The sequence below is a fragment of the Macaca mulatta genome, chromosome 20 (genome assembly GCF_049350105.2).
Source record: "Macaca mulatta isolate MMU2019108-1 chromosome 20, T2T-MMU8v2.0, whole genome shotgun sequence".
Classification (NCBI taxonomy): Eukaryota; Metazoa; Chordata; class Mammalia; order Primates; family Cercopithecidae; genus Macaca; species Macaca mulatta.
In genome coordinates this window covers 85,403,188-85,429,183 of record NC_133425.1, presented here as the reverse complement: position 1 = coordinate 85,429,183, position 25,996 = coordinate 85,403,188, and the positions used below count along the sequence as shown (strand labels likewise).

At 54.8% G+C, this 25,996-nt stretch overlaps 1 protein-coding gene and 1 long non-coding RNA gene across 27 annotated transcripts; one reads left to right on the top strand and one right to left on the bottom strand.

Annotated features, from left to right (window-relative positions):
* Nucleotides 1–936: 936 nt before the first annotated feature.
* Nucleotides 937–20,950, bottom strand: DEF8 (differentially expressed in FDCP 8 homolog). 26 transcript variants are annotated; one of them, XM_077986884.1, is made up of 14 exons: nt 20,923–20,950; nt 20,500–20,596; nt 19,712–19,952; nt 15,666–15,799; nt 14,774–14,871; nt 12,388–12,537; nt 10,595–10,736; nt 8,826–8,990; nt 8,044–8,171; nt 7,782–7,895; nt 6,162–6,242; nt 5,318–5,458; nt 5,054–5,163; nt 937–3,120 (listed from the first exon to the last, which is right to left on the bottom strand). In XM_077986884.1, the coding sequence occupies exons 4-14, from the start codon at nt 15,787–15,789 to the stop codon at nt 3,018–3,020; spliced, it is 1,356 nt and encodes a 451-aa protein (XP_077843010.1). In that variant the 5' UTR covers nt 15,790–15,799; nt 19,712–19,952; nt 20,500–20,596; nt 20,923–20,950; the 3' UTR covers nt 937–3,017. The 26 variants fall into 26 exon arrangements, with proteins under 26 accessions (XP_077843010.1, XP_028696983.1, XP_077843015.1 ...); XM_028841150.2 differs by lacking the exon at nt 19,712–19,952 and adding an exon at nt 16,375–16,631; XM_077986889.1 differs by lacking the exon at nt 19,712–19,952 and adding an exon at nt 16,375–16,631 and having other exon boundaries at nt 5,318–5,407.
* Nucleotides 20,923–25,540, top strand: LOC144338217 (uncharacterized). The gene is made up of 3 exons (XR_013412180.1): nt 20,923–21,874; nt 24,289–24,739; nt 24,872–25,540. It is a non-coding gene; the product is annotated as an uncharacterized LOC144338217 (long non-coding RNA).
* Nucleotides 25,541–25,996: the final 456 nt, after the last annotated feature.

Here is a 25,996-nt window from a genome sequence, read left to right as displayed (position 1 = left end):
CACTGCATTCCAGCCAGGGTGACAGAATGAGACTCCGTCTCAAAAAAAAAAAAAAAAAAGAAAAAGAAAAATTGCACAGGGGAGACTAGCCCTTCCAGACATTAAAACTTAGATGAAATAAACATTAATCAATGTGACCATATAAAAATGTAAGCAAAATAAAACTTCGCCATAGGAAAGAAAATACCACAAAGTCAAATGGCAATTCATAAAGAAAATATTTACATCTCACAAATAACAGGCTAATATCCCCAATATGTGAGAAACTAAGAAGAAAAAATACCAAGAACCCAATCGAAAAAATGGGCACATAATTCATAAATAAATTAGATCCTGAAATATATGAGAAGTTTGACCTCACTCATGATTAGAGAAATGCAAATTAAAATGACAAATACACATTTCTCACACTGCATTGAAAGGTATGACCACACAATCTGCTGTTGAGGCTATAGGGTAATGGACATTGTCATACACTGCCGGTGGGAATGCCCTTCTGGAAGGACATCTGACACTAAGAAAAACTGATGCCTGGCCGGGCGCCGTGGCTCACGCCTGTAATCCCAGCACTTTGGGAGGCCGAGGCGGGCAGATCACCTGAGGCCAGGAGTTTGAGACCAGCCTAGCCAACATGGTAAAACTGTCTCTACTAAAAATACAAAAAATTAGCTGGGCGTGGTGGCATGCACCTGTAGTCCCAGCTACTCAGGAGGTGGAGGCAGGAGAACAGCTTAAGCCCAGAGATGTTCAACAAGTCTGTGTGATACCACCACAGGTCGTTCTCCCAACCAATCAGGACATGTTATTTCACCTCACACCATATTACATTCAACCCCACTGGATGGCAAAAGCTCTTTCCTAAGCCTGCAAATGACTTCTGTGTCAACAAACCAATTTCTCTTACTTTGTCCCCAATTCACCACACACACACCAGGCGAAAGGACATATATTTAATGAGACAGTGACAGCAGCATTGTTACAACTGGGCATGCCTCAGGCCAGCTTGGTTCCCTGCTGTGGGACTACCCATGGTGTGGGTGCTGTCGGTGCAAACTGGGTCCTTGCTGGGCTTTTCCTGCTGTGCTACAGACTCAGACAAAGACCCATACATGATTCTGTTTACAGACCGTGTCACCTAGAAGGGGCAGGTGGGGGAGATGCTGGGTGGCAGGTAAAAATAAAAGGGGCCCAACCCTTTGTCCAGCAAATGCCAGTATAATTTTTCTATGGACACAGTGATTTGTAACTTGAATAATGTGAAGTTGATTACACAGATTTCGGAATGGCTAATATCCATATGACAGAAGTGTGATGCATTCATGAGACGTGTGTAGACTTCAGGGTGTTGGGAAACAGCATTTGGCCTTTAACCCCCTCCTCAGCCCCAAAGAGGAAGGGGAAGCAGGACAGGAACACACACTGTTGATCCAACCTCACATCACACTCTCTAAAGGACTCCAACATGTTCCCTGCTCACCTTGCCACCTGAGGTAGGTCAGTACCCCTGCCCCCATTTTCCAGATGGGGAAACCGAGGCAGAGCAGACAGTAAGAACGTCGCCTAAAGCCACCACAGTGGGGACAGGACACCATCCCCTTCCTGATGGCGGAGGGCGAAGAGGAGACCCTGCCGTGTCTCCCGCTCCTGGAATGAGCCAGTGAGCTGGGTGGCCTTTCTGCTGGCTGAGGTGTCTCCTCTTGGGCTTCCTGGTCAAAGGGGACAAATATCCAAGCAGTGACATTTTCTCTGCCCTCTGCCCACCATGTGTGCCAACCATGTGTACCAACAGCCAAGTGCAGTCCAGGGTGTGGGGGAAAAGGACAGACAGGAGCACCCCCACTTCCCACGGCAGAAGGCTGGGAAGCCGTGTCCTGACATGTCCTCTCCTGAGGCCCCTCGTGGACCGCAGGATCTGTAAAGTGCAAAGCCAAGTGTCCCCTCACCCAGAGCCGTAGGTTTCCTCTGCTGTCCAGGGGCCTCTGTCCTGTGGAGTGAGGGACCTCCCACACGCCCCTGCCCTGATCTTCCTGAATGGGCTGTCGAGCAAATACTCCCAGCTCTTGACCTCAGGCCCCCAAACAAAAGGCCACTGGCTGGTCGTTCCCGAGCTATCTAGAGCCCTCCACAGGCAGCAGGACCGAGTTCCTCAGGCAAATCTGGTTCCAAGAAATGCCACCGGACCCCTGTAGGATCCCATCGCCTCACTGAAACCTCCCGCAGCACACAGTCCCTGCTCCACACCTGGAGGCCAGGACACCCTCCTCAGGCTGGGGCCACGGCCTCCCAGCTTGGAGCACCAGGAAAGGGGCTGGGCCAAGGCAGGAGCGCCCAGCAGGGAAAAGCTCCACGGCCCCCTTCCCTGCTGCTGTACAGAAACAACAGGTAACCCCACTGGACTGACCACCCAGTGAGGCCTTTGAATCTCAGGCCAGGGTAGAGTCAGGTCGACAGGTGACAACTGTGAACAGCCCCAGCTGGGGACAACCAGAAGGCGACGAGTGGCTGAAAGGGATGGAGCCTCCAGGCAGAGCCGAAACCCCACTGCAGGTGAGACTCAGCCCTCGGCTGGTGTGTGCAGCCACGTCCTCAGGTGTTACTCAACTCTCCTCTGAAGCTCTCTCGGAGTCTTGGCCTGACGAGTTTCCAGGGTGGCCAGGACAGGAGCTGTGGAATCTCTAGGGCCCAGATGCCCTGGTCCAGGAGTGTGGAGGGTTCTGTGCCATGGGGGAGGTGAGATGTCCCCCCAACTCCCTGCCCATTGGGGGAAGGATGGGGGCCACGCAAGGACCCCTCACAGCAGCACACCCAGGTGCGGCCGCCCCGAGTCCCAGCAAGCACCTGGGAGACAACGGTCCCTGACACTACCCACCCCCTCGGTCCTCGACACTGCCCACCCAGCAGGGGTGGAGGGGTCCAGGGGCCACACCCCAGGGGTCTCCAGAGCAGGACGAACAACTTGACGTTGGCAGGGTGGGTCCCGGCGGGCCAGGCAGGGTGCCCAGCACTCTTCCTCAGTGCTAGGCCTCCACGTCAGGACCTGGCTCCTGGAAGAGCGACTGCTTCCTCAGGCTGAGCCGGGCACACTTGGGGCACGTGGTGGAGTTGTCGTAGTAGCAGTCCCTGGGGGCAGAAACAGGTTGGGGCTCTCTGCACAGGAAACTCCAGCACTGAACCCCCCAAGCATCCTAGATCAGCTCCTGTCATCCCCTCTACAGCCACTACCAAAGGGCAGAATCGGGGTCTGCACCCAGATGCATATGACTGTATGGCCGTGTGAAGAGCGCTTCCCGGCGTGCAGATGTGGACCTCCAAGGGGTCCTCACGTTCCCTGCTATCCCCCGACCACACAGGTCCCAGTTCACACAGCTGAGGGGCTGAGCCAGGTGACCGCGCCAGACTGAGCCCTTCCTCACGATTCCCACCTGTTCCTATCCCAGCGTGCCTGGCACCTCCCCTGGCTCCCAAACTCTGCATCAGGGAACCCTGGGGCACTGCAGCCTAGTTTAAACTTTTAAACAGAACACAGCAGTAATTAACATCTGTCAGACACTGAGCAAACGACTAGCTCAAGTGAGTCAGTCTCAACCTTAGTTTCTGCCACAGTCCCATCTGTGTGACCATAGCTCTGTAGAGCTGGGATTTCAGCAGTTGCTATGAAAAGTAGCAAATTCCAGGCAAAAATCAGGGGACAGAAGCTGCTGGGGAGTGTTCCGTCTGATTCCAGGTCTGGAAGATGTGTGGGGCCCGAAAGGTGCACTCGTATCATGAGTAAGAACTTACTGAAGAATGAAATTAAAATGTTTTTCTTCTAATTTGTGTATACTATTTTTCCAAAGAGCCACTAAATCTTTAGGATATAAATACTTATAAAGTTGTTTGAACATAAATATTTTTTCCTGTTGGTCTAGTGGCTAGGAAAAAAAACGAGAGAGCATAAGTACTTAATAAATCAAAGTGTTAGGAATTTCTTTTTTTTTTTTTTTTTTTTTTTGAGACGTAGTCTCGCTCTGTCGCCCGGGCTGGAGTGCAGTGGCCAGATCTCAGCTCACTGCAAGCTCCGCCTCCCGGGTTCCCGCCATTCTCCTGCCTCAGCCTCCCCAGTAGCTGGGACTACAGGCGCCGCCACCTCGCCTGGCTAGTTCTTTGCATTTTTTAGTAGAGACGGGGTTTCGCCGTGTTAGCCAGGATGGTCTCGATCTCCTGACCTCGTGATCCGCCCGTCTCGGCCTCCCAAAGTGCTGGGATTACAGGCTTGAGCCACCGCGCCCGGCCAGGAATTTCTTTTGGCTTAGAAACACTTTTTTTTTTGTTTTTTTTTTTGTTTTTTTTTGAGACCGAGTCTGGCTCTGTGGCCTAGGCTGGAGTGCAGTGGCGCGATCTCAGCTCACTGCAAGCTCCAGCTCCCGGGTTCACGCCATTCTCCTGCCTCAGCCTCCTGAGTAGCTGGGACTACAGGCGCCCGCCACCACGCCTGGCTAATTTTTGGTATTTTTAGTAGAGACGGAGTTTCACCTTGTTAGCCAGGATGGTCTCGATCTCCTGACCTCATGATCCGCCCGTCTCGGCCTCCCAAAGTGCTAGGATTACAGGCTTGAGCCACCGCGCCCGGCCTTGGCTTAGAAACACTTTGAAAAAATTACTGAGACATGAAAAGGTGACAGGAACTATAAGTTTGGGAATCTCTAGCCTATCCTAACCCTGAAAGAGTGACTTCAATCCTAGTGAAGAAAGGGAGCAGCTGGGATGCTGTGAACACATCCAAGACCAAGCTGGAGTTTCAGGGGCTGGTCCGGGATGGCCCTGGGAAGGGGCAGCCCCCTCATCCCCCAGGTGCTGCTCCTAAGGGAACTTCTCATTTAGTCACAGACATCAGGGTCTGACTTCGTATCTCAGGGTCAGCAAAGGCCCTGTGAGTCAGAGTCTTTACGTCTCCCCTCTCTTGGGGTAGCAGTGCCAGCTCCCACAGCATCATCCTACCGGAGGCCAAGGGGCAGCTCCCCAGAGGATGGGGCAGAGCCCCAGCCCCTGAGTGCAGGGCGCAGGCCACACCCACCTGTGGAAGACGGCAGAGCAGTCAGTGCACACAGACGTGTGGCTGTCGAACGGGAACAGCACGTCGCCCTCTCTGCAGAGCTCACACACAAAGCCCTTGGCCTGGCACCGCTGGGGGAACAGTGTGGGGTTGGGGCACGGGCATGTCAGTGCCACCTCCTCTGGGCACTCCCAGGCCAGGGACACACCGGGCTGGGCTGCTTCTCCTGCCAATCCCCCCTCAGGGCTGGGGTTGGAGAAAAGCAGCCCTCGGGCAGAGGCCCACCTCGCAGTCCAGCTTGATGTGCTTGGCGAAGAGCGTGTGGATCTCGGTGAGCGAGCAGCCCAGACGGCCGGCATGCACGTCCAGGAGGTCCTGGACAGAGTACATCTCGTCGTTCTCCACAAAATGCTGCCGATCCTGGAGCTGCCAAGTCCCAGCAGCTGTGACCCCTGCACTGGGGAGGGCTCCTCCCACTGCCCACCCATGGTCGCTCCAGCGGTCAGGGCCCGGGTGTCCACAGAGAAACGAGCTACAGAAGGGTCTGGGCCCCAGGAGTAGAATCCAGGAGCCCCAGGAAGCCAACAGGGGAAGATGGACCTGGGCCACATTTCCTGACCCGTGTAGCCGCCGCCCTCCACTCCCCAATGCAGCCCCTCCCAGCCACACTGCACCCCCGTGTTCCCCACCCCTCCTTCTCTGTCTTGTCACACAGCTCACCCCGCCAACACACAACTTATTTTTCTTGTCTTCCCTACTTGAAAGGCACTCTCTCAGGGCAAGCTTTCCTGCCTGTTTCGTTCACTGTTCCAGAATCTAGAACATCTGTATCTGTTGAATAAATAATTAGATGAACCCTGAAATTGCTTTTGTGGTCAACTGGCCTGAGGAGGGCTGGCCTGGACCCACCCCTATGGAGATTCACATAAAGGATACAGGGTTTCCCGAACTGAACTAATGGGAGAACTCTTTTGTGGGCTGCACGCCTGTTTGCTTTGTTCCTTGGGAACCGGGAGCCCCTCTGCTAAAGGCACTCCATGCACAAGCTGTCTGGAAAAGACTTGAGCCGGAGGAGCCTCACTGCCCTGGCTGCGCTTCCCATCAGGGCCAGTCCCGCTGGCAGTCTGACCTGCAGCAACAGGCGAGCCTCCATGGCCTCCCTGCATGTGATGAAGTACGGCTTCATGAGCAGGATGTCCTGGCGCAGCTTCTGCAAACAAGGCGGGAGCAGGCAGGCCTCCTCAGCCAGGACACAGGGCTGCCCCAGTGTGGGCCTCACAGGGAGCCCTGCTCACAGACGTCTCGCCTCACACCCGGGTGGGCCGAGATCTGAGTGCTTCACCAAAGCCCAAAATCACAGCTCCCGGACTGGGCAGGACCGTGAGGCTCGCTTACCGTGGCCCAGAAAACCCTCCGTTCCCTCTGCCCCCACCCGGCCCCACAGGCAGACAACTGTCTGGGAGCCAGCAGCCTCAGGACCAAGCCAAACTTCCAGAGAAATCCCAGTGGCCTCCCCAGCCCCGGCCTTGGCAACTCAACTTGCTGCCACAGTCTCCTCCTGGGTAAAACGGGACCTGACTCCTTTCACCACCTCGCGTGAGACGCCGTCACATCCTGCCGGGACTGCAGCTCCCGTCTGCCCTCGGCTCCCGCCCTACCTCCTCCCTCACCGCTGGCTAAGAGAGTGGCCCCAGCCATGCACAGCCATGGAGCACATGGAAGTGGCTGCCCTGCAGTGAGATTCAGCAGAGGACACATGCTAGAGCCAAAGACGTGGCACAAAAAGAAAAAGAATGTAACTATCTCAAAAACGTACATTGATTTCATGTTGAAATAATATTTTGGATATATTGGGCTAAATAAAATATACTATTAAAATTAACTTCACTTATTTCTTTTTACTTTTTTTTTTTTTTTTTTTTTTTGAGATGGAGTCTCGCTTTGTCGCCCAGGCTGGAGTGCAGTGGCCGGATCTCAGCTCACTGCAAGCTCCGCCTCCCGGGTTTACGCCATTCTCCTGCCTCAGCCTCCCGAGTAGCTGGGACTACAGGCGCCCACCACCTCGCCCGGCTAGTTTTTTGTATTTTTAGTAGAGACGGGGTTTCACCATATTAGCCAGGATGGTCTCGATCTCCTGACCTCGTGATCCGCCCGTCTCGGCCTCCCAAAGTGCTGGGATTACAGGCTTGAGCCACCGCGCCCGGCCTACTTTTTTTTGAGACACAGTTTCACTCTTGTTGCCCGGGATGGAGTGCAGTGGCACGATCTCGGCTCACAACAACCTCCGCCTCCGGGGTTAAAGTGATTCTCCTGCATCAACCTCACGAGTAGCTGGGATACAGGCGTGCACCACCACACCTGGTTGATTTTGTATTTTTAGTAGAGATGGGGTTTCACCATGCTGGTCAGGCTGGTCTAGAACTCCTGACCTCAAGTGATCCACCCACCTCGGCCTCCCAAAGTGCTGGGATTACAGGCTTGAGCCACCACGCCCAGCCCTTTTTACTTTTTTAATATGGCTATTAGAAAATTTAATATTGCGTTCTTGCCTGGCATCAGATCACTACTGGACACGGTTCCAGCATCTTCAACCAAAAGGGCAGCCATGGTGCCCAGCTGACCCTAAGCAGGTGGCCTCCCTCCTCTGCTCAGAACCTCCCATGGCCCAGAGGAGAAGAGGGTACTGGCCCAGCCCTAGGGCCCATCTGACACAGCGCCCCTGCCCCCCACTCCAGGGCTCCAGCCTCACGCGAATCTCCACCAGCTCCTCCACGTAGTTGAACAGCAGAGGGTTGATCTCCCGGAGCCTGAGCACGGGCCGAGACACCATCAGCGCCAGGTAGCGCATGCTGCAGCGAGATACCTGCGAGGCATGGCCGGGTGACACCTCTCACACCCACCCAGGGCCCGTGCAGCCAGCAGCACACACCCCGGGGTACACCGGCTCCACACCCCCATCCTCCTTCCTGCTCTCCCTCGCCAGTGGGATGCCCCCACCTTCCAACTCCCACCTTTCGAGGCTCAAAGTCCCAGTTGTGCACCACGCGTGCAGGGATGACAGCCAGGTCGTTCCAGTGGCAGTGGCTGCAGTAGTACTGGCCGGTGTAGTCACACTGCCTGGCCTCACTGGGCACACCCCCTGCAGGGTCAGGGGGCCATGAGTGTCCCTGCCTCACCAAAGCCCCACTCAGCTTTCCAGCCTCATGGTCTGTCCTCCCATGGACCACAACCCTCAGGGAGAGAGCCACCAGGCCAAGGGTTCCCTCCTGACTCATCCTATCCTCAGCCACAAGATCTCAGGTGGTCCCAGCATCTCACTGACCTGTTTTCCTATCAGTAAAATGAGATATAAACAGGGCTTCACTGTAGGACTGCGGCAGAAACTTCATGAATTAACACCAGCAACTCTCTAGAAAGAAGAGCTGACACGCATGTGCATGACAACTGTGTGACTTCTCCCCAGTCCCCGTCTAGGAGACTTTCTGTGCCGTGTGACTTCTCCCTGGTCCCTGTCTAGGAGACTTTGACATGGGAAGGTGGAGGCTGGGTCCCAGCCCTCCAGGTGCTCCTCAGTGATCTGGGCGAGTTACAGAATGCCTGGAACCTGTGTCTGCTTCAGTGAGAAATGAAAAAACGGCAGCAACAGACCCTTGTCACTTCCCAAGGATAACAAGCAGGGACTGCCCCAGGGCCTCACTCAGCTGTCTGACCTACGTGTCCTTACACACCGGTGCACCCAGCTCCCCTGTGAGGAACAGCTCCCTCACCCTCTTCTCTCCCTGCCACCACTCACGCAGAGAGATGGGTGCCCGGCACTCGGCACAGCGGTAATCCTGGCTGTCCAGCCCTGTCTCAGGACAGATGTTCAGTTCGTATTCCGCTTGGTGGCTGACTTTGGAGCTCACACAGGGTTTGGAGATGAGGTTCAAGCACTTGCTGTGACAGCGGTAATAACACCCTAGGGTGGAAGGACACACGGTTCTCAAAAGCGGGAAGGGTGCACCTGCAGCCCAGGCCACCCTCAGCTGGCCTGCCCCCTCCCCATGGGTTCCATTCCGAGGCCCAGATCAATCTAAGACCTCCTGGCACCAAGGGAAGCCTTAGAACCTCAAAGATCCTCTTGTCCCTGGCCCGAGCCTTGCCCCAAAGGTGGCCCAGACCTTGTCCTCCAATTGTCTCACATGTCCAGTGCCAACCTGCCACTCCCAGCACCAGACCCAACCTGTCCAAACAGACAAACGAAACCCCACCCTCCCTCCCAAGCCCTCAGCTTCCCATCTCCGTTTCAGCAGCTCCACCCTTAAATATCATGAGTTACCCTGATGGGTTTCTATCTCTGTTTTTTGTTTGTTTTGTTTTGTTTTGTACTTTTTAAGAGACAAGGTCTTGCTCTATTGCCCAGGCTGGAGTTCAGTGCTACGATCAGAGCTCACTGCAGCCTCGAACTCCAGGGCTCAAGTGATCCTCCCATCTTTGCATCTGAAAGCCCTAGGATTACAGGTGAGAGCCACCGCACCCAGTCAGACAATTTTCTCATCTGTTACTTTCCGTTTCCAAACCTTCAGCTGGCACTGCACTTAGATACTCCTCACTCCCACCACCTGTCCCAACCCAATCAGAGTCATCCTCCTCTCCTCAGTCACCTCTCTCTTCAGTCCAAGCTCAATCAGCAGCCAGGGTAACCTATTAAAGCCCAAGTATGTCCAGTACCCACTTGTGGCCCCCACTGCACTTAAAGAAAAGCCCTGACCACCCCTGAGCTCACCTCCCCTGACACAGAGCTGCAGCCACAGCTGGCTCTCTGCCTCTCCTCAAGGCACTGGACACATCAACCGCAGCGTTGCCCCCACCAGAACATTCCTCCCTAGATATTCTCTTGGCTTGTTCCCTGACCTTCAAGTTTTTGCTTAAAAGTCACATGATGCCGGGCGCGGTGGCTCATGCCTGTAATCCCAGCACTTTGGGAGGCCAAGGCAGGCGGATCACGAGGTCAGGAGATCGAGACCATCCTGGCGAACATGGTGAAACCCTGTCTCTACTAAAAATAAAAAAAATTAGCCAGGTGTGGTGGCGGGTGCCTGTAGTCCCAGCTACTCCGGAGGCTGAGGCAGGAGAATGGCACGAACCCAGGAAGCGGAGCTTGCAGTGAGCTGAGATCGCACCACCGCACTCTAGCCTGGGCGACAGCGCGAGACTCCGTATAAAAAAAAAAAAAAGTCACATGATGCCTTTACATTCTGCCCTAAATCACATTCGCTCTACCTTAACACGTGCTAGTTCCTTTCCCTTTTTCTTCACTGTACAAACTGACACACCATGTAATTCATTAGTTTAATTCTCATTCAGAACAGCACTGTCCGACGCAGGCAGTACAACTGAGGAAATGCATATTTAGTTAATTTAACTTTGGCCATGTTTGGCTAGTGACCACCACACTGGACAGCTCAGATCTGAACGTGAGCCCAGCAGAGTCCCTCATTCCTCACCCCTCATCTGGGTCTCGGCCCACCCGTGCAGGTGTACCAGGTCTGGATGAGCCCCCTCATCTGGGTCTCGGCCCACCTGTGCAGGTGTACCAGGTCTGGATGAGCCCCCAGATGATGGTGTTACACTTGTCACAGGTCTGCTTGACGCTCTTGCTCTTCTCCTTGTAGAAGCGGTGCTCAAGGAGCACTCGGATGTTTGGCTCATCCTCATTGGGGTCCTGCAGAGGGTGAGTCAGGGAGGGGTCACAGGTGAGCTGGGCTGAAGTTCCTTTCCCTTCACACAAGCCCCTCAGCTTATTTCTTCCAGGCACCATTTAGAGCAGAGATTGTGAGTTTCAGCACAATGCCACGTCCCTTTTCTCCCTTTCACAGTAAACAATGATCAGCTGGACAAGCACCACCAAGGTCACATGCTACCTTTCCCAGCATCCCTTGCTACCTTTCCTAGCATCCTTTGCTACCTTTCCCAGCATCCCTTGCAGCGACGTGCTGTGTGGGATTGCGCTGGGCCACGGGCATGTGAGCAGGAGCGACGCGGCCTCTCTGCCCCTCCCGCTTTCTGCCAGTTAGGTGCAGGGCAATGGAAAAGGAGGCCCTCTCCAACACCATTAGCTGCCATAGGGGCCCCAGACCACCCGTGGGATTTTTACGTGAGGAAACGAACACATCTTCTCTTTTTTTTTTTTTTTTTTGAGACGGAGTCTTGCTGTGTCGCCCAGGCTGGAGTGCAGTGGCCGGATCTCAGCTCACTGCAAGCTCCGCCTCCCGGGTTTATGCCATTCTCCTGCCTCAGCCTCCCGAGTAGCTGGGACTACAGGCGCCCGCCACCTCGCCCGGCTAGTTTTTTGTATTTTTTAGTAGAGACGGAGTTTCACCGTGTTAGCCAGGATGGTCTCGATCTCCTGACCTCGTGATCCACCCGTCTTGGCCTCCCAAAGTGCTGGGATTACAGGCTTGAGCCACCGTGCCCGGCCTTGAACACATCTTCTCTAAGCCACTATGTTTTGGGGTTTTTTTTGTTACCACCAATTTACCTGTTTCTTAATGAATATTCTACTTTCTGCATTCCCAGGGACTCATGAATCAGCACAGGGGACACAGGGTAGCCAGGTGAAAGCACACAGAGACCCAAGGACTGCATCAGGAACATCCGTGGCCTGGGACCCCCACCTTCTTTTGTTGTCACCTTCAAGACACCACCCGTCCTTGTCCAGGTCATGTGGCTCACTCAGGGAGGAACTCAGCTCACCCGCTTGCTTCAGTGGGTGGGCACACAGCCCAGAACTAGCCAATCAGCCACTGTCATTGGGTAAGGGGTGGGCACATGACCCAGAACTGGCCAATCAGTCACTGTCATCAGGTCAGGGGTGGGCCCAGGACTGGCCAATGAAAGTCAGGCCTGAGGTTCCTGCTATGACCACTGAGAAAAGGCAGCTGTCATCTGCACAGGAGGCTCGGCGGCTGGAAAGCAAGGTGTGGTTGCCGGGACCATCTCTGCCACCACACAGTTTTGGAAAGCCTACCTGAGGCTGGATCAGACGCAGAAAGTCGAGTTGGGAGACAGCAAGATTCCTGACATTGGAGGACCTTCCAGTCACCAAGAAAATACATTTTTCTTTCTGGTTTAAGCTACTTAAGGTTGGGTTTCTGTTTCTTCCAACAGGAGGGTCTAGACTAACAGGGAAACCTCCCGCAGTGGGGTGAGGGCCCGTCTTCCACCTTGCCGGTCTGGAGCCTTTCTACCCCAGCCCCTGTGGCCGAGAGGGAGACCACCACCTGAGAGGGATCCAGAGGCTGCAGGGTCCTCCTGGTTCCACAGTCCTGGCCTCGGCCCCAGGCTGCCCCACGGTGGGGCGGCCCCACACCCACCTTCAGCTCCTGGAGCTTCAGCCGGAGGTGGATGAGACGCACCACGGCATCCTTCTGCTTCTCAGACTGCTCGGGCAGCTCCAGAATCACCTGCTTGCACTCCTCGATCGCCTGCCGCAGCTGCTGGACGTCAGAGGCCAGGAACAGACCCTGCCCAGGTTGGGGGCGGGGGCAGTCAAATACCCACCCTGCAGGATCTCCCTGTTAAGGCCCACCTGCCGAGACAGGCCCAGAGCAGACCCCGACACCCCTCACCCAGAGAAGGAAACTGAAGCCAGAGGGCACTGAGGACTTGCTCAAGGACAGGAAAGGTGGCAGCACGGTCAAGGTCCACCTGGTGCTGCGCACTCCCAGCCCGACCTGTCTGCCCACGGGCCTCTGAAAATCTAATGTTTGAAAGATGCTTTTCAAAAGACAACTTCCTTCTTTGAGAAATCCAGATGCTTTTTTGTGACGTCACTTCACTTACTTCTGAAGAGTTTCCTCTTGGAGGAAAGCTAGGGAAATGACATTTGCTGTCGTGAAGGAGAGTAAGTGGCCTCCAGCTTAACTGCCAAGCACAGGCAGATGCCAAGAGCCAGTCCCAGCACTTCCGGCTGCTTTCGCCACATAATGACCAGGGGGCTCAGGGCCCAGCAAGGACCCAGACTCAGAACACTCTGGTGCTCCTGGGGAAGACGGGATCAGGTCTCAGAGCTGTGGGCCTGGATCCCGCCCTCAGGAGCCATCCTCCTCCTCCAGGCTGCTGGGCTCTGAGACCCAGGCAAAGGGGAGGTGGCACCCTCCCCTCCCCCTTGCAGCTCAGTCTGTGGCCTAAAGGAAGTGCTCAAAATGTTGTAATACACGAAACAAGCTGAGTGCAGTGGGTCACACCTATAATGCCAGCACTTTGGGAGGCGGAGGTGGGTGGGTCACTTGAGCTAAGGAGCCTGAGACCAGCCTGGGCAACAAAGCGAGACCCCGTGTCTGTAAACAAAATTGAAAATTATCTGAGCATTGTAGTGCACACCTGTAGTCCCAGCTAATCAGGAAGCTGAGGTGGGAGGATCACTCAAGCCCAGGAGGTCGAGGCTGCAGTAAGCCATGATCGCGCCACTGTAGTCCAGAGCAGGGGCAACAGAGAGAGACCTTATCTCAAGAAAAAGAAAAAAAAAAAAAGATACGAAACACACATATGAAGTCTCTCTTTTTTTTTGAGACAGAGTCTCGCTCTCTCGCCCAGGCTGGAGTGGTGCAGCTGCATGATCTTGGCTCACTGAAACCTTTGCCTTCTAGGTTCAAACAATTCTCCTGCCTCAGCCTCCTGAGTAGCTGGGATTACAGGCGCCTGCCACCATGCCTGGCTAATTTGTTGTATTTTTAGTAGAGATGGAGTTTCACCATGTTAGCCAGGATGCTCTCGATCTCCTGACCTTGTGATCTGCCTGCCTCGGCCTCCCAAAGTGCTGGGATTACAGGCGTGAGCCACCGTGCCTGGCTCAAATCATTTCAAAGTTACATTTCAATGTTACCGTAATGTTTCTCTCAAAAGTTGGAGATGGTTTGCGTAAAAATAAAAGGTTTTCAAACATTTTTTTTTGAGATGGAGTCTCTCTCTGTCGCCCAGGCTGGAGTGCAGTGGTCCGATCTCGGCTCACTGCAAGCTCCGCCTCCCGGGTTCACGCCATTCTCCTGCCTCAGCCTCCCGAGTAGCTGGGACTACAGGCACCCGCCACCACGACCGGGCTAATTTTTTCTATTTTTTAGTAGAGACCGGGTTTCACCGTGTTAGCCACGATGGCGTCAATCTCCTGACCTTGTGATCCACCCGCCTCGGCCTCACAAAGTGCTGGGATTACAGGTGTGAGCCACCGCGCCCAGCCTCAAACTTTTTAAAAAAATCATTATAGCCTCCCCCTTTTCTTCTTCAACACAAGGCTTCCATGGAACAAAATACAGAACAAACAAGAGTGGCCCTGTAATACCTACTGGTCAGTAGGAGGAAGACAAGCAGCTTCCCCCTTACCTCCCACACCCTGACTCTCTGCAAGTCTACAGGACCTCAAGGACCCCAGAGGGAACCGACTCTCTGCACATTTGCTACATGAAGACATGGAGCTCAGGGGATAGGAGAAGCCCCAGGTTCACGAACCCCAATCCCCGGCTGTCTCAACCTGCCTTCACTCAGGCTCTGAGGGTGGGGGTCTGTGGTGTCATGCAGGCCTCAGATTCAAAGCCAGGAGCCCTGGCTGAGGTGGGGGCTGCTGAGCCTGACAATGGAGTGAGGCTATACCCCAGCTCACAGGACGCCGTCCCACCATCTGGGAGGGAGTGACATGGAAACCCCGGCCCTTCCTGCCTTGGGGGCTCCCTCAGTCCCTCTCCCCTTCCAGATCCAAAACCTTACCACAGGGCGGGAGAAGTGGTCCTCAGACAGGCCGAGATCCATCACGCGTTCAGGGCAGCGGAACTCTGGCTCCCCAGGGGGCAGCTCAGGCAGGGCCTCTGGGGGAAGATGGGGACAGGTGTGGAGGGTCAGCTGCTACCTCCTGCCTCCCATCCCCTAGGAAGGAGCTGAGATAGCCAGGAATGGGAAAGAGATTCAGGAAGCCGCACAGAAAGGAGGCACTGTGGGAGCTGGGCACCACTCAGATCTGCACGCCATCCAGTTTGCTTTCAGAGGAGCCCATAGCTTTGTGCAGACGGGAAAGAGACATTCGAAAGGAGGAGGTGGAATGATACTCAGTGCCAAAAGGTCCTCGAGATAGCATTATAGAAACATCCCATTTCTAAGGCAGACACCTCATGGATGACCATGGGGATGACAGAAAAACCACTGGATGGCTACATGGCAAAGTCCACGAACCCCAGTGTTGACTCCAGGCCGTCTCTGCAGCTGCCCTGCTCCAAGCACCCCCTGATGGCCTCATCTGCAGTTTCTAAGGCTCATGCCACCTTCTGACGAGGGAACCCAGAGCACGTTCCCTCAGCTAACCTCTCCGTCACCAGGTCTCAGTGGACCTCACTCAGCAAGTGTTCCCTGGGCACCTACTGCGTGCTGGGCCCTAGGATACAGCGGGGACGGGTCAGGCACAAATCCTGCTCTCGGAGTGTGAATTCTAGTAGGGACACAGAAACAAACCACAGAACCACAGAACAGACGGGTAACAGAAAAGAGCCAGCAGGTGCCGGCTCTGTGGGAAAGTCAGGGCTGCACAGGAGGCAGCAGGAAGACGGGGGGTCCACGTACACGGTCAGAGACCTGCCCAGCTCCCACCCTGACTCCCACCAGCACCCACCTTCAGGAGTGATGTCCGGGGCCTCCTCCCCAGGGCCCTGCTCATGCTGTCTTGGCCCAGACTGCTTGTTGAAGGGGTTGAGGTGTGCCTGCCGGAACCGGGCCAGCTTCTCATCATATTCCATAGCATCCCACCTGAGGGCCAGGCAGCGCCAGGATGAGTCCCCAGGTACCAGGCTCACCACGGACCATCCCCTTTCCCCAACCACACTGGGGTGTCTGGGGTGAGGCTGGCCTCTTTCATTTCCCTAAAGTGGGTAGTCCTCACACCACAGCCTCAATCTTCAGCCTTTTCCGGAAACACCTCAGCTGCCTCCCGCCCAGGCCCCCACTGGTGGTGTCCCCTTGGAAAGAGCTCACGGTGACAATGAAGGTCCCACGAGGGCATGTGGCCCATCTTCCTTCCCAGCACAGGGTCCTCTGGCCCGACGTTGCAGAGCTCCAGCCCTAGAGCTGGCTATGGGATCCTCTCTAGGCCTCAGCCCCAGATACTCACTCAGCCCCACTCTAGCTTGCCATCCACCTGCTCCTGTGAGACAGACCTCCCAGAAATGGGTTCCTCCTTCCTGGGCCCCCAACAAAAAGTGCTTTCTTGTCAGAGCCTGAAACCACAGCCCCTGTCTCAGGACTCAGGGTTGGACACCTGGGGACAGTGCCAGGGCCCATCCTCTCTGCCGCATGTGGGTGAGCAGGGCCCACCTTCCCCATACCAGGAGTGGGAGATCTTGGGAGGGTTCCCTGCCAGCACACGGAGAAGCCCCTACAAATGCATCCAGGCTCTCTGGCTTGGGTTCTGATCCTGGGATGAGCAACATGAGCTGAACCAGGCCCACGGCTCTGTGCCTCAGGAGCCCAGGAAACAGGCAGGAAGGGCCTAGTTCTCCGCGTGGCAGAAGCTAAGAATCAAGAATGCTCTTTTCCCGCTCTGAGGCTCAGAAAACTGCAGAACTCACAGGGCTGATGGCTCCTGGCAGGGAGGAAGGCACTTTGGTTGGGGTGGGAGTAGAGGCAGTTTGCATGCAGCCCTCCCACATAACTTCCTGGGTCACATTCCTTAGCCTCCCTGCCTCCATTTCCCATCCGTAATGGGCCATTGTGAGGGTGAAATGAGTTAACAGAGACTGAGCACAAAGTAAGCTCGCTGTAAGGCCTGTTGATGTTATAGGAAGTTGGAGGTGTCTTTTTAAAGTTGTTCAGTAACCGCATCAGTGTTAGTTATGCTTTCACTACACCTGTTACAGCCTGAAATAATTCACAAGTAGAATAAACAATCCTATGATTTATCCTCTGCCCCTTCTCCCAAAAGAAAGAGAGCTGAGCCCAGAGGGGACGGCCCTGCTCAGAGTCACACTGTGGCCTGGGGGAACTGGGATTTGAACTCATTGCCTCACTGGCAGTGGGATAAGGTGGCCATCCCAGCCCCACATGGCTACCCTGCAACTGGGCAAGACTCCACACCACCTATGGGACCTGTCCTGCCTGTTGTGCCTGTGGGGAAGGAGTGTGGGTTGGGCACCTGCACGCCAGCCCAAAAGGATCCAGCACCCATTGATAGGCTGCCCGTGGACCCAAACAGGGAGGCACAGGGAAGACACAAGGGGCGTGGGCCCCAGTCCCACCTCTTTCTCTTATTACCTGATGACTTTGGGTGGGTCACAGAGCCAGAGGCGGCTGCCCGATGCCAGCACCTCCCCAGTCTCCCAGGGAGCACCCAGGACACAGGGGAAATCAGGCCGTCCCAACATCACTCCTCCTTCTTCCTGAATGGGGAGCCTCATTTTTGTGTGTCACATAACTTCCCAGCCTCCCCAGCAGATACACTTGGTAAAGTGACTGACAGTTCTGACTCCCTGGGCTTGAGAAGATCAGGCAGATCTGAGCAGCTCTGGGCTCCTGGCTTCACTGACATACACAAGTCCTTACCCTCCATCCACCCCAGGAAGTACGTGTTCTCCCTGATTTATAGGCAAGAAAATGGAGAACCAGAGACTAAATCAGGGCTATCTGAAAATAACAGTAATGGGCCAGGCGTGGTAGCTCACACCTATAATCCCAGCACTCTGGACGGCCAAGGCAGGAGGACGGCATTAGGCCAGGCCCAATGCAGTGAGGACCAATCTCTATTAAATTTTACATAAATACGGGCCGGGCGCAGTGGCTCACGCCTGTAATCCCAGCACTTTGGGAGGCCAAGGCAGGTGGATCATGAGGTCAGGAGATCAAGACCATCCTGGCCAACATGGTCTCTACTAAAATACAAAAAATTAGCCAGGCGTGGTGGCGGGCGCCTGTAGTCCCAGCTACTCGGGAGGCTGAGACAGGAGAATGGCGTGAACCTGGGAGGCGGAGGCTGCAGTGAGCCGAGATTGAGCCACCGCACTCCAGCCTGGGCAACAGAGCGAGACTCCACCTCAAAAAAAAAAAAAAAAAAGATTCTGACTGATGATACCAATAGTCTCATGGTAACAAGACAGACACGCCCAACTTGAATCCCAGCTCTGCCAGCTCCTAGCTGCATGACCTTGGGTAAGTGGATAAACCCTTCTCTGCCTCCATTCTCTCATGTCTCAAATGGGGATTACAATAGTACCATACAGGGTTATTATCAAGATTAAAGTAGTTACTACTAAGTTCAGAGAACACTGGCCAGCACATAGTAAGCACCCAATAAATACTGATTACGACTTATCATTATTACTTTTTTTTTTTTTTGAGACAGGGTGTTGCTCTGTCACCCAGGCGGGAGTGCAGTGGTGAGATCATAGCTCACTGCAGCCTCAAACTCCTGGGCTTAAGGGGTCCTCCCATATTAGCCTCCCAAGTAGCTGGAACTCCAGGTGTGTGCCACCATACTCAGCTAATGTTTTTTAACTTTTTGTAGAGACGGAGTCTCGCTCTGATGGCCAGGCTGGTCTGGAACACCTAACCTCAGGTGATCTGCCTGCCTCAGCCTCCCAAAGTGCTGGGATTACAGGTGGGAGCCACCATGCCTGGCCTAGTACCATTACTTTTAAGAATCATGGCTGGGCGCGGCCGGGCACAGTGGCTCAAGCCTGTAATCCCAGCACTTTGGGAGGCCGAGGAGGGCGGATCACAAGGTCAGGAGATTGAGACTATCCTGGCTAACATGGTGAAACCCAGTCTCTACTAAAAATACAAAAAAAATTAGCCAGGCGTGGTGGTGGGCGCCTGTAGTCCCAGCTACTCGGGAGGCTGAGCTGGCAGTGTGCCGAGATCGCGCCACTGCACTCCAGCCTGGGGGACAGAGTGAGACTCCGTCTCAAAAAAAAAAAGAATCATGGCCGGGCATAGTGGCTCACTTTGGGAGCCTGAGGCGGGTGGATCATTTGAGGTCAAGAGTTCAAAACCAGTCTGACCAACATGGTGAAACCCTGTCTCTACTAAAAATACAAACAAATTAGCCGGGCATGGTGGTGCACGCCTGTAATCCAGCTAATCAGGAAAGCCGAGGCAGGAGAATCGCTTGAACACAGGAGGTGGAGGTTGCTATGAGCTGAGATTGTGCCATTGCACTCCAGCCTGGGAAACACAGCAAAATTCCATCAGGCGTAAACCTGGGAGGCAGAGCTGGCAGTGCGCCGAGATCGCGCCACTGCACTCCAGCCTGGGGGACAGAGTGAGACTCCGTCTCAAAAAAAAAAAAGAATCATGGCCGGGCATAGTGGCTCACTTTGGGAGCCTGAGGCGGGTGGATCATTTGAGGTCAAGAGTTCAAAACCAGTCTGACCAACATGGTGAAACCCTGTCTCTACTAAAAATACAAACAAATTAGCTGGGCATGGTGGTGCACGCCTGTAATCCAGCTAATCAGGAAAGCCAAGGCAGGAGAATCGCTTGAACACAGGAGGTGGAGGTTGCTATGAGCTGAGATTGTGCCATTGCACTCCAGCCTGGGAAACACAGCAAAATTCCATCTCAAAAAAAAAAATAAATAAAAATAAATCAGCCCTGATTTAGACTCTGGTTCTCCATTTTCTTGCCTATAAATCAGGGGGAACACCTACTTTCTGGGGTGGATGGAAGGGCTAAGGACTTGTGTATGATGTCAGTGAAGCCAGGAGCCCAGAGCTGCTCAGAACAGACTGGCACTGTCATCACATATGGTGACCAGCCCAGGAAAAAGGGTGCAGGAGCTACGCCTGGGGCAGCCCCTGGAAACCTCCTGGTGTTTAAAACACGGCCAGAGGAGCATCAAAGCAGGCACGCTGGCACGGACACCTCTGCTCTGCCCAGCAGCTGTACGCTAGGCTACGAGCTCTCCTCTGGGCTGTGAAAAAAAGGCATCTTTTATTTGCGTATTTACTGAGAGTCAGTGCCAGCCCCAGGCCTGGCCCATGGGCAGGGGATGAATGAGGCGAGGCCTTTGGCCTCACAGCCTTAGCATCTCCCCACACGCTGACCTGGGGATGCTGGCCACAGTGGCCGACTCTGAGCAGAATGCTCTTCCCACCAGGCTCACCCACCAGTTCTGCACCCAGATGTAGGACTTGGCCTCAGAAAGGAGCAGGCAGGAAGTGGGAGAATGAAAGCAGAGGTCTGGCCACCCCCGGCCCCTCCTCTAGAGCCCATTGCTCTCATCCGGGAGGACTCCACAACTTAGCAATGAAAGGAAACAGAAGAACAGCCGGCGGGGCTCCGGGGCACAGGGGGACCCTGGGCTGAAGCTCAGGACACTCGGGACGCATGGAGCTGGCCTCCCGCGCCCTGCCCGCCGTGTGACCACCAGGAAGTGGTGTCACCACTGCAGCTGCCACCCCCAGAACCTGAGAAGTCACCGCGGTGTGCGGAGTCAACAGCGCCCTGTCTGCCCATACCTGGATCGCCTGCCAGGGCCCAGGGGCTCTCAGGGACAGGACGGTCATTCCTCTAGGGCTGCTCGCCACGGAAGCCTGGCCGTGGGTTCGCCACCTGCTGCAGGGAGAAGCCGCCCCAGGACTGTGCCTCCCCCACCTACCACGCCCGCAGGAGCTCGCTCGGGGTACCCTGGTGTCCCGGGCTCCTCGCGGGGCAGGTCTGTCCCACCCCCCATTCCACAGATGGGGAAACTGAGGCTCGGAGCAGCCCAGGAAGGGGGCACAAGCACTCGGGTCCCCTGGGCCGCCCGGGTGCCCCGCACGCAGCTGGTGTGGACGCCGGAGCAGCGGCGGGGTCCCCGGGGCGGGGCGGCCGAGCTCTCGAGGCCCCGCGCCGGGCGGGCCGCCCTCCCAGCCCGTCCCCGCCAGCCCCGCGCCGCTCACCTGACCGCCGCCGCGCCGCCCCGCATCTGCCCGGCCTCCCGGCTGCGCTGGATCCGCCCGGCCGCCCCGCTGCGCTGATCCCCGGCGCCCGCTGCTGCCGCCTCCGGCGCGGAGGTTCATGGCACGCGGGGCCCGAGTCTGCGAGCCCCGGAGTCCGCCAGGCCCGGCCGGGGCGCCCGTCCTGGGTTTCCTGTCACCACAAAAGGCCTGGCCGAAATCCAAGCCACAGCACGTTTAAAAACAAAACAGGTGGCTTTTAGCTTTTTTTTTTAACCGCAGTGGTTGAGGAGAAAAAAGGAACAGAGAACCCGCGTGTGCGGGCGGCTTGCGGGTTGCCACCTGCAGGCCCCGGCGGGGCTTCACGGCTGGAGAGCGAGGGGCCCGGGGCGGCTCCACCCTCTTTACGGAGGACACGGCCACGCTGCGCTTCGGAGGCTGCTCCGTGGAGGCCCGGGCGGCGGGACTTCGGAGGCAGCTGGTGTCCGTGGGCCCTGGCATCCTTCCTGCTGTCCGGTTGTTTATACACAGAGCAGGCCCGCTGCTCCCCGCCCCCATGTCCCTCCTCTTACACTTCTCAGGTGGAAGATTCTTCACCTGCCCCCGCTTGTGCCCGCAGGGAGGAGCTGAGGACAGATGAAGGCCAGCATATGGGCCTGGTGCCCTTGCCCTGAGCTCGCGGACTCAGTTTCCCCTCTATGCAGAAAGATGTGGTTTTGGCTGCCTCTGGGCTTGGCCCACTTTGTTCAGTGGGCATCATGATGACAGTGCCAGTAACTGGGGGCCTCCCCAGTGGGAGCCACACAGCATCTTGCCGAGACCAGCTGGGTCGGGGAGACCCTCACCCAGCGGCGCTAGAAAATTAAAGACACACACACAGAAATATAGAGCGTGGAATGGGAAATCGGGTCTCACAGCCTTCAGAGCTGAAAACCTTGAACAGAGATTTACCCAGGTATTTTATTAACAGCAAGCCAGTGGTAAGCATTGTTTCCATAGATGAACTAAAAGTATTCTTTATGGGAAATAAAGGGATGGGCCGAAATAAAGGGATGGGTTTGGCTAGTTATCTGCAGCAGGAGCATGTCCTTAAGGCACAGATCGCTCATGTTATTGTTTGTGGTTTAAGAACGCCTTTAAGCAGTTTTCTGCCCTGGGTGTGCCAGGTGTTCCTTGCCCTCATTCTGGTAAACCCACAACCTTCCAGCGTGGGTGTTACAGCCATCATGAACATGTCACAGTGCTGCAGAGATTTTATTTATGGCCAGTTTATGGCCAGATTTTGGGGGCCCTGTTCCCAACACCATCTCATTTAACCCTGTGGAAGCCTGGGGGCGAGCAGTCACCTACAGAACAGGCAACTCCATCGGCCCCACCAAGGCCACATTGCTCAGAAGGGGCGGAGCGAGATTCCACCCCAGCTCAGGGTAGCTTCGGACCCTGTGCTCCTCCATGCACTCAGATCTGGAGGGAGACTGCCTTGAGCTGCCGCTCTGTCTGCTGCTTCAAGGTCCTCAGTTCTCCGGCCGGGCGCGGTGGCTCGAGCCTGTAATCCCAACACTTTGGGAGGCCGAGGCGGGTGGATCACGAGGTCAGGAGATCGAGACCATCCTGGCTAACATGGTGAAACCCCGTCTCTACTAAAAATACAAAAAACTAGCCGGGCGTGGTGGCGGGCGCCTGTAGTCCCAGCTACTCGGAGGCTGAGGCAGGAGAATGGCGTGAACCTGGGAGGCGGAGCTTGCAGTGAGCGGAGATCGCGCCACTGCACTCCAGCCTGGGTGACACAACGCGAGACTCCGTCTCAAAAAAAAAAAAAAAAAAAAAAAAAAAAGGTCCTCAGTCCTAGAGATTCCACGTCCACCTGGCCTCTCTCCCAGCTCCTCCTTCTAGAAAAGCCCTTTTCCATCTCAGCTCCCACCTGGGCCCCACAGTTCATCCTCAGCCTGGCAATCGAGGGACCTTGGGAAGAAGTTAGCCCCCACCTTCACCTCCTGACTCCTCCCAACAGGCCAGGCCCACGCCCACCCCACCCCAACCCCCACCTCCTGGCTCCTCCCCCAACAGGCCAGGCCCACCCCCACCCCCACCTTCACCTCCTGGCTCCTCTCCCAACAGGCCAGGCCCACCCCCAGCGGGGCCCCTGCCTGGCTGAGCCTCTGTGGAGCACTCCTCCCCAGTAACCCGAACACCTCCTCCTTGCCTCTGCTCAGTGGTACTCAGTGATCTCTGGGTGGCAGGGACCTTCCCCTCACTCACTCATCATCTCCCTAATCACTCGTCACTGTCTGTTGTCTTCTGTTTTGGACATTTTTATTTATTATTTCTTACCCCCACCCCTCAACCACCAGAAGCTAAGAGCTGCAGGCAACATTTTGTTGCCTTTCTTTGCTGCTTCACGGCCAGTGCCTGGACACAGAGGGTGCCTCCTCACATAGACTAAGAAAGGAATGGGTCCCCGGTTGAGGCTGGCCCTGAGAGGAAGGAGGTTCCACCCAGCAGATGACCCACTACCCAGATGCATGTTAGAACCGGTTGTTGATCTGAACCAGTGTCCACAAAAGCAATGGGAACCCTCCTCCAAGGACAGACAAAGATAAACCCACACTCTCCACGCAGTTTAAAGTCTACTTTCTTAATCAGAAGGTGTGGGCCGGGCGTGGTGGCTCATGCCTGTAATCCCAGCACTTTGGGAGGCCGAGGTGGCAGGATTGCTTGAGCCCAGGAATCTGAGGCTGCAGGGGCCCACTGCACTCCAGCTTCGGTGACAGAGCAAGAACCTGTCTCTAAAATTAAATAAGTAAACAAACAACATAGTGTGTCATGACCATCTCTATTTCTCTGTAGACATTCAACAACACTTTTAATCTTTACATTTTTATTTATTTTGGGACAGGGTCTCGCTCTGTCACCCAGGCTGGAGTGCAGTGGCTCAGTCTCACCTCACTGCAACCTCCACCTCCCAGGCTTAAGTGGTTCTCCCACATCAGCCTCCCGAGTAACCGGGATCGCAGGCAAGCGCCACCACCTGGCTAACTTTATTTGTATTTTTTATAGAGACATTTGCCACATTGCCCAGGCTGATCTCGGAATCCTGGACCCAAGTGATCCGCCCACCTCAGCCTACCAGAGTGCTGGGATTGCAGGCGTGAGCTACCATGCCTGGCCCTATTTTATTCGTATTTTTGAAGAGACAAGGTCTCACTCTGCTTAAGCATAGCAGCATGAGCATAGCTCACTGCAGCCTCGACTGTCTGGGTTCAAGTGATCCTCCAGCCTTAGCATCCCAGAGTTCTGGGAGAATCTACAGTTACAGAGAATTTATATACTGGTTTAGAACATTTACTATTTTGTTTTGTTTTGTTTCAGATGGGGTTGCCCAGGCCGGCCTCCAACTCCTGAGCTCAAGAGATCTGCCCACCTCAGCCTCCCAAAAATCTAGGATTTCAGGCATGAGCCACCACAAATAAATTTATTGAGCACCAACTATATGCCATGCTCTGGTCAAAGCACTAGGACAGTGTGGTGAGAAAACAGACAAGGTCCCATCACTCAAGGAACCAGACAATAAGCAAAGATGCAAATTAATCAGAGATGTGATAAGCACCAAGAAGGAAATAAACAGTTGGACGAGACAGTGACTGAGATCAGGGAAGGAAGATGCTTGAGCCAAGCCTCAGGGATCAGAAGGGAGAGAACCGCTGAAGAGTGGGAGGGGCATCCAGGTAGAAACTCGAGTGCAAAGCCCTCAAGGAACCGAAAGAGCCTCCTGTGAGTGAGGAACTGGAAGCAGGTCCATGTGGCTGGAGTTTAGCACAAGGTGAAGTGAGGGCAGAGGACCAGATATGGGAGGCTATGAGCTAATAGTAAACACATTGGCTTTGATTTGTGGTGAGATAGGAGCCGTTGGAAATTTCTCTCAGCCCTTTTTTTTTTTTTTTTTTGGAAACAGGGTCTCACTCTGTCGCCCAGGCTGGAGTGCAGTGGCACAATCTCGGCTTACTGCAGCCTCAACCTCTTGGACTCAAGGGATCCTCCTGCCTCAGCCCCCCTAGTAGCCAGGGCTACACGCACACACCACCACGCCTTCCTAATTTTTTCGGGGGGAGGGGTGGGAGACAGAGTCTCGCTCTTTTGCCAGGCTGGAGTGTAGTAGTGTGATCTCGACTCACTGCAACCTCCACCTCCTGGGTTCAAGCAATTCTTCTGCCTCAGCCTCCTGAGTAGCTAGGATTACAGGTGTGAGCCACCACGCCCAGCCCAATTTTTTTTTTTTTTTTTTTTGAGACGTAGTCTTGCTCTGTCACCCAGGCTGGAGTGCAGTGGCACGATCTCAGCTCACTGCAAGCTCCACCTACTCGGTTCCCGCCATTCTCCGGCCTCAGTCTCCTGAGTAGCTGGGACTGCAGGCACCTGCCGCCACACCCAGCTGATTTTTTGTATTTTTAGTAGAGACAGGATTTCACTGTGTTAACCAGGATGGTCTCGATCTCCTGACCTTGTGATCCGCCTGCCTCAGCCTCCCAAAGTGCTGGGATTACAGGCGTGAGCCACGGCACCTGGCCCTGGTCAATTGTTTTAATTTTCTTTTAGCCTCCACAAATAAATGAAAACGTGCAAAGCTTGTCTTTCTGTGCCTGGCTTATTTCACTTAACATGACGACTTCCAGTTCCATCCATGTTGTTGCAAATGACAGGATCTCATTCTTTTTTACGGCTGAATAGTACTCCATTGTGTAAAGTACCACATTTTCTTTATCCATTCATCTGTTGATGGAGGATAGGTTTACTATCTGCTTCCTTCTTGATGCTCATCACATCTCTGATCATGGTCATAGTTTCTCAAATGTATACATATGTCAAAATCTATCCAGTTCTACCCTTACACATGTGCAGTTTATTGTATGTTGATTATATCTCAACAAAGCTGTTAAGAGACCAAGTGTGGTGGCTCATGCCTGTAATCCCAGCACGTTGGGAGGCTGAAGCTGGTAGATCACCATGAGGTCAGGAGATCAAGACCATCCTGGTCAACATAGTGAAACCCCGTCTCTAATAAAAAAAAAATACAAAAAAA

Coding starts and splice junctions, on each gene's coding strand:
- DEF8 (XM_077986877.1), bottom strand. CDS start 20,948: ATGCGGGGCGGCGCGGCGGCGGTCAG. Junction 15,803..20,377: donor GCGGGCAGGGCGCGGGAGGC/CAGCTCCATGCG, acceptor CTGCCTGGCCCT/CAGGTGGGATGCTATGGAAT. Junction 8,172..8,825: donor CCGGGCACCCATCTCTCTGC/GTGAGTGGTGGC, acceptor CTGACCCTGCAG/GGGGTGTGCCCAGTGAGGCC.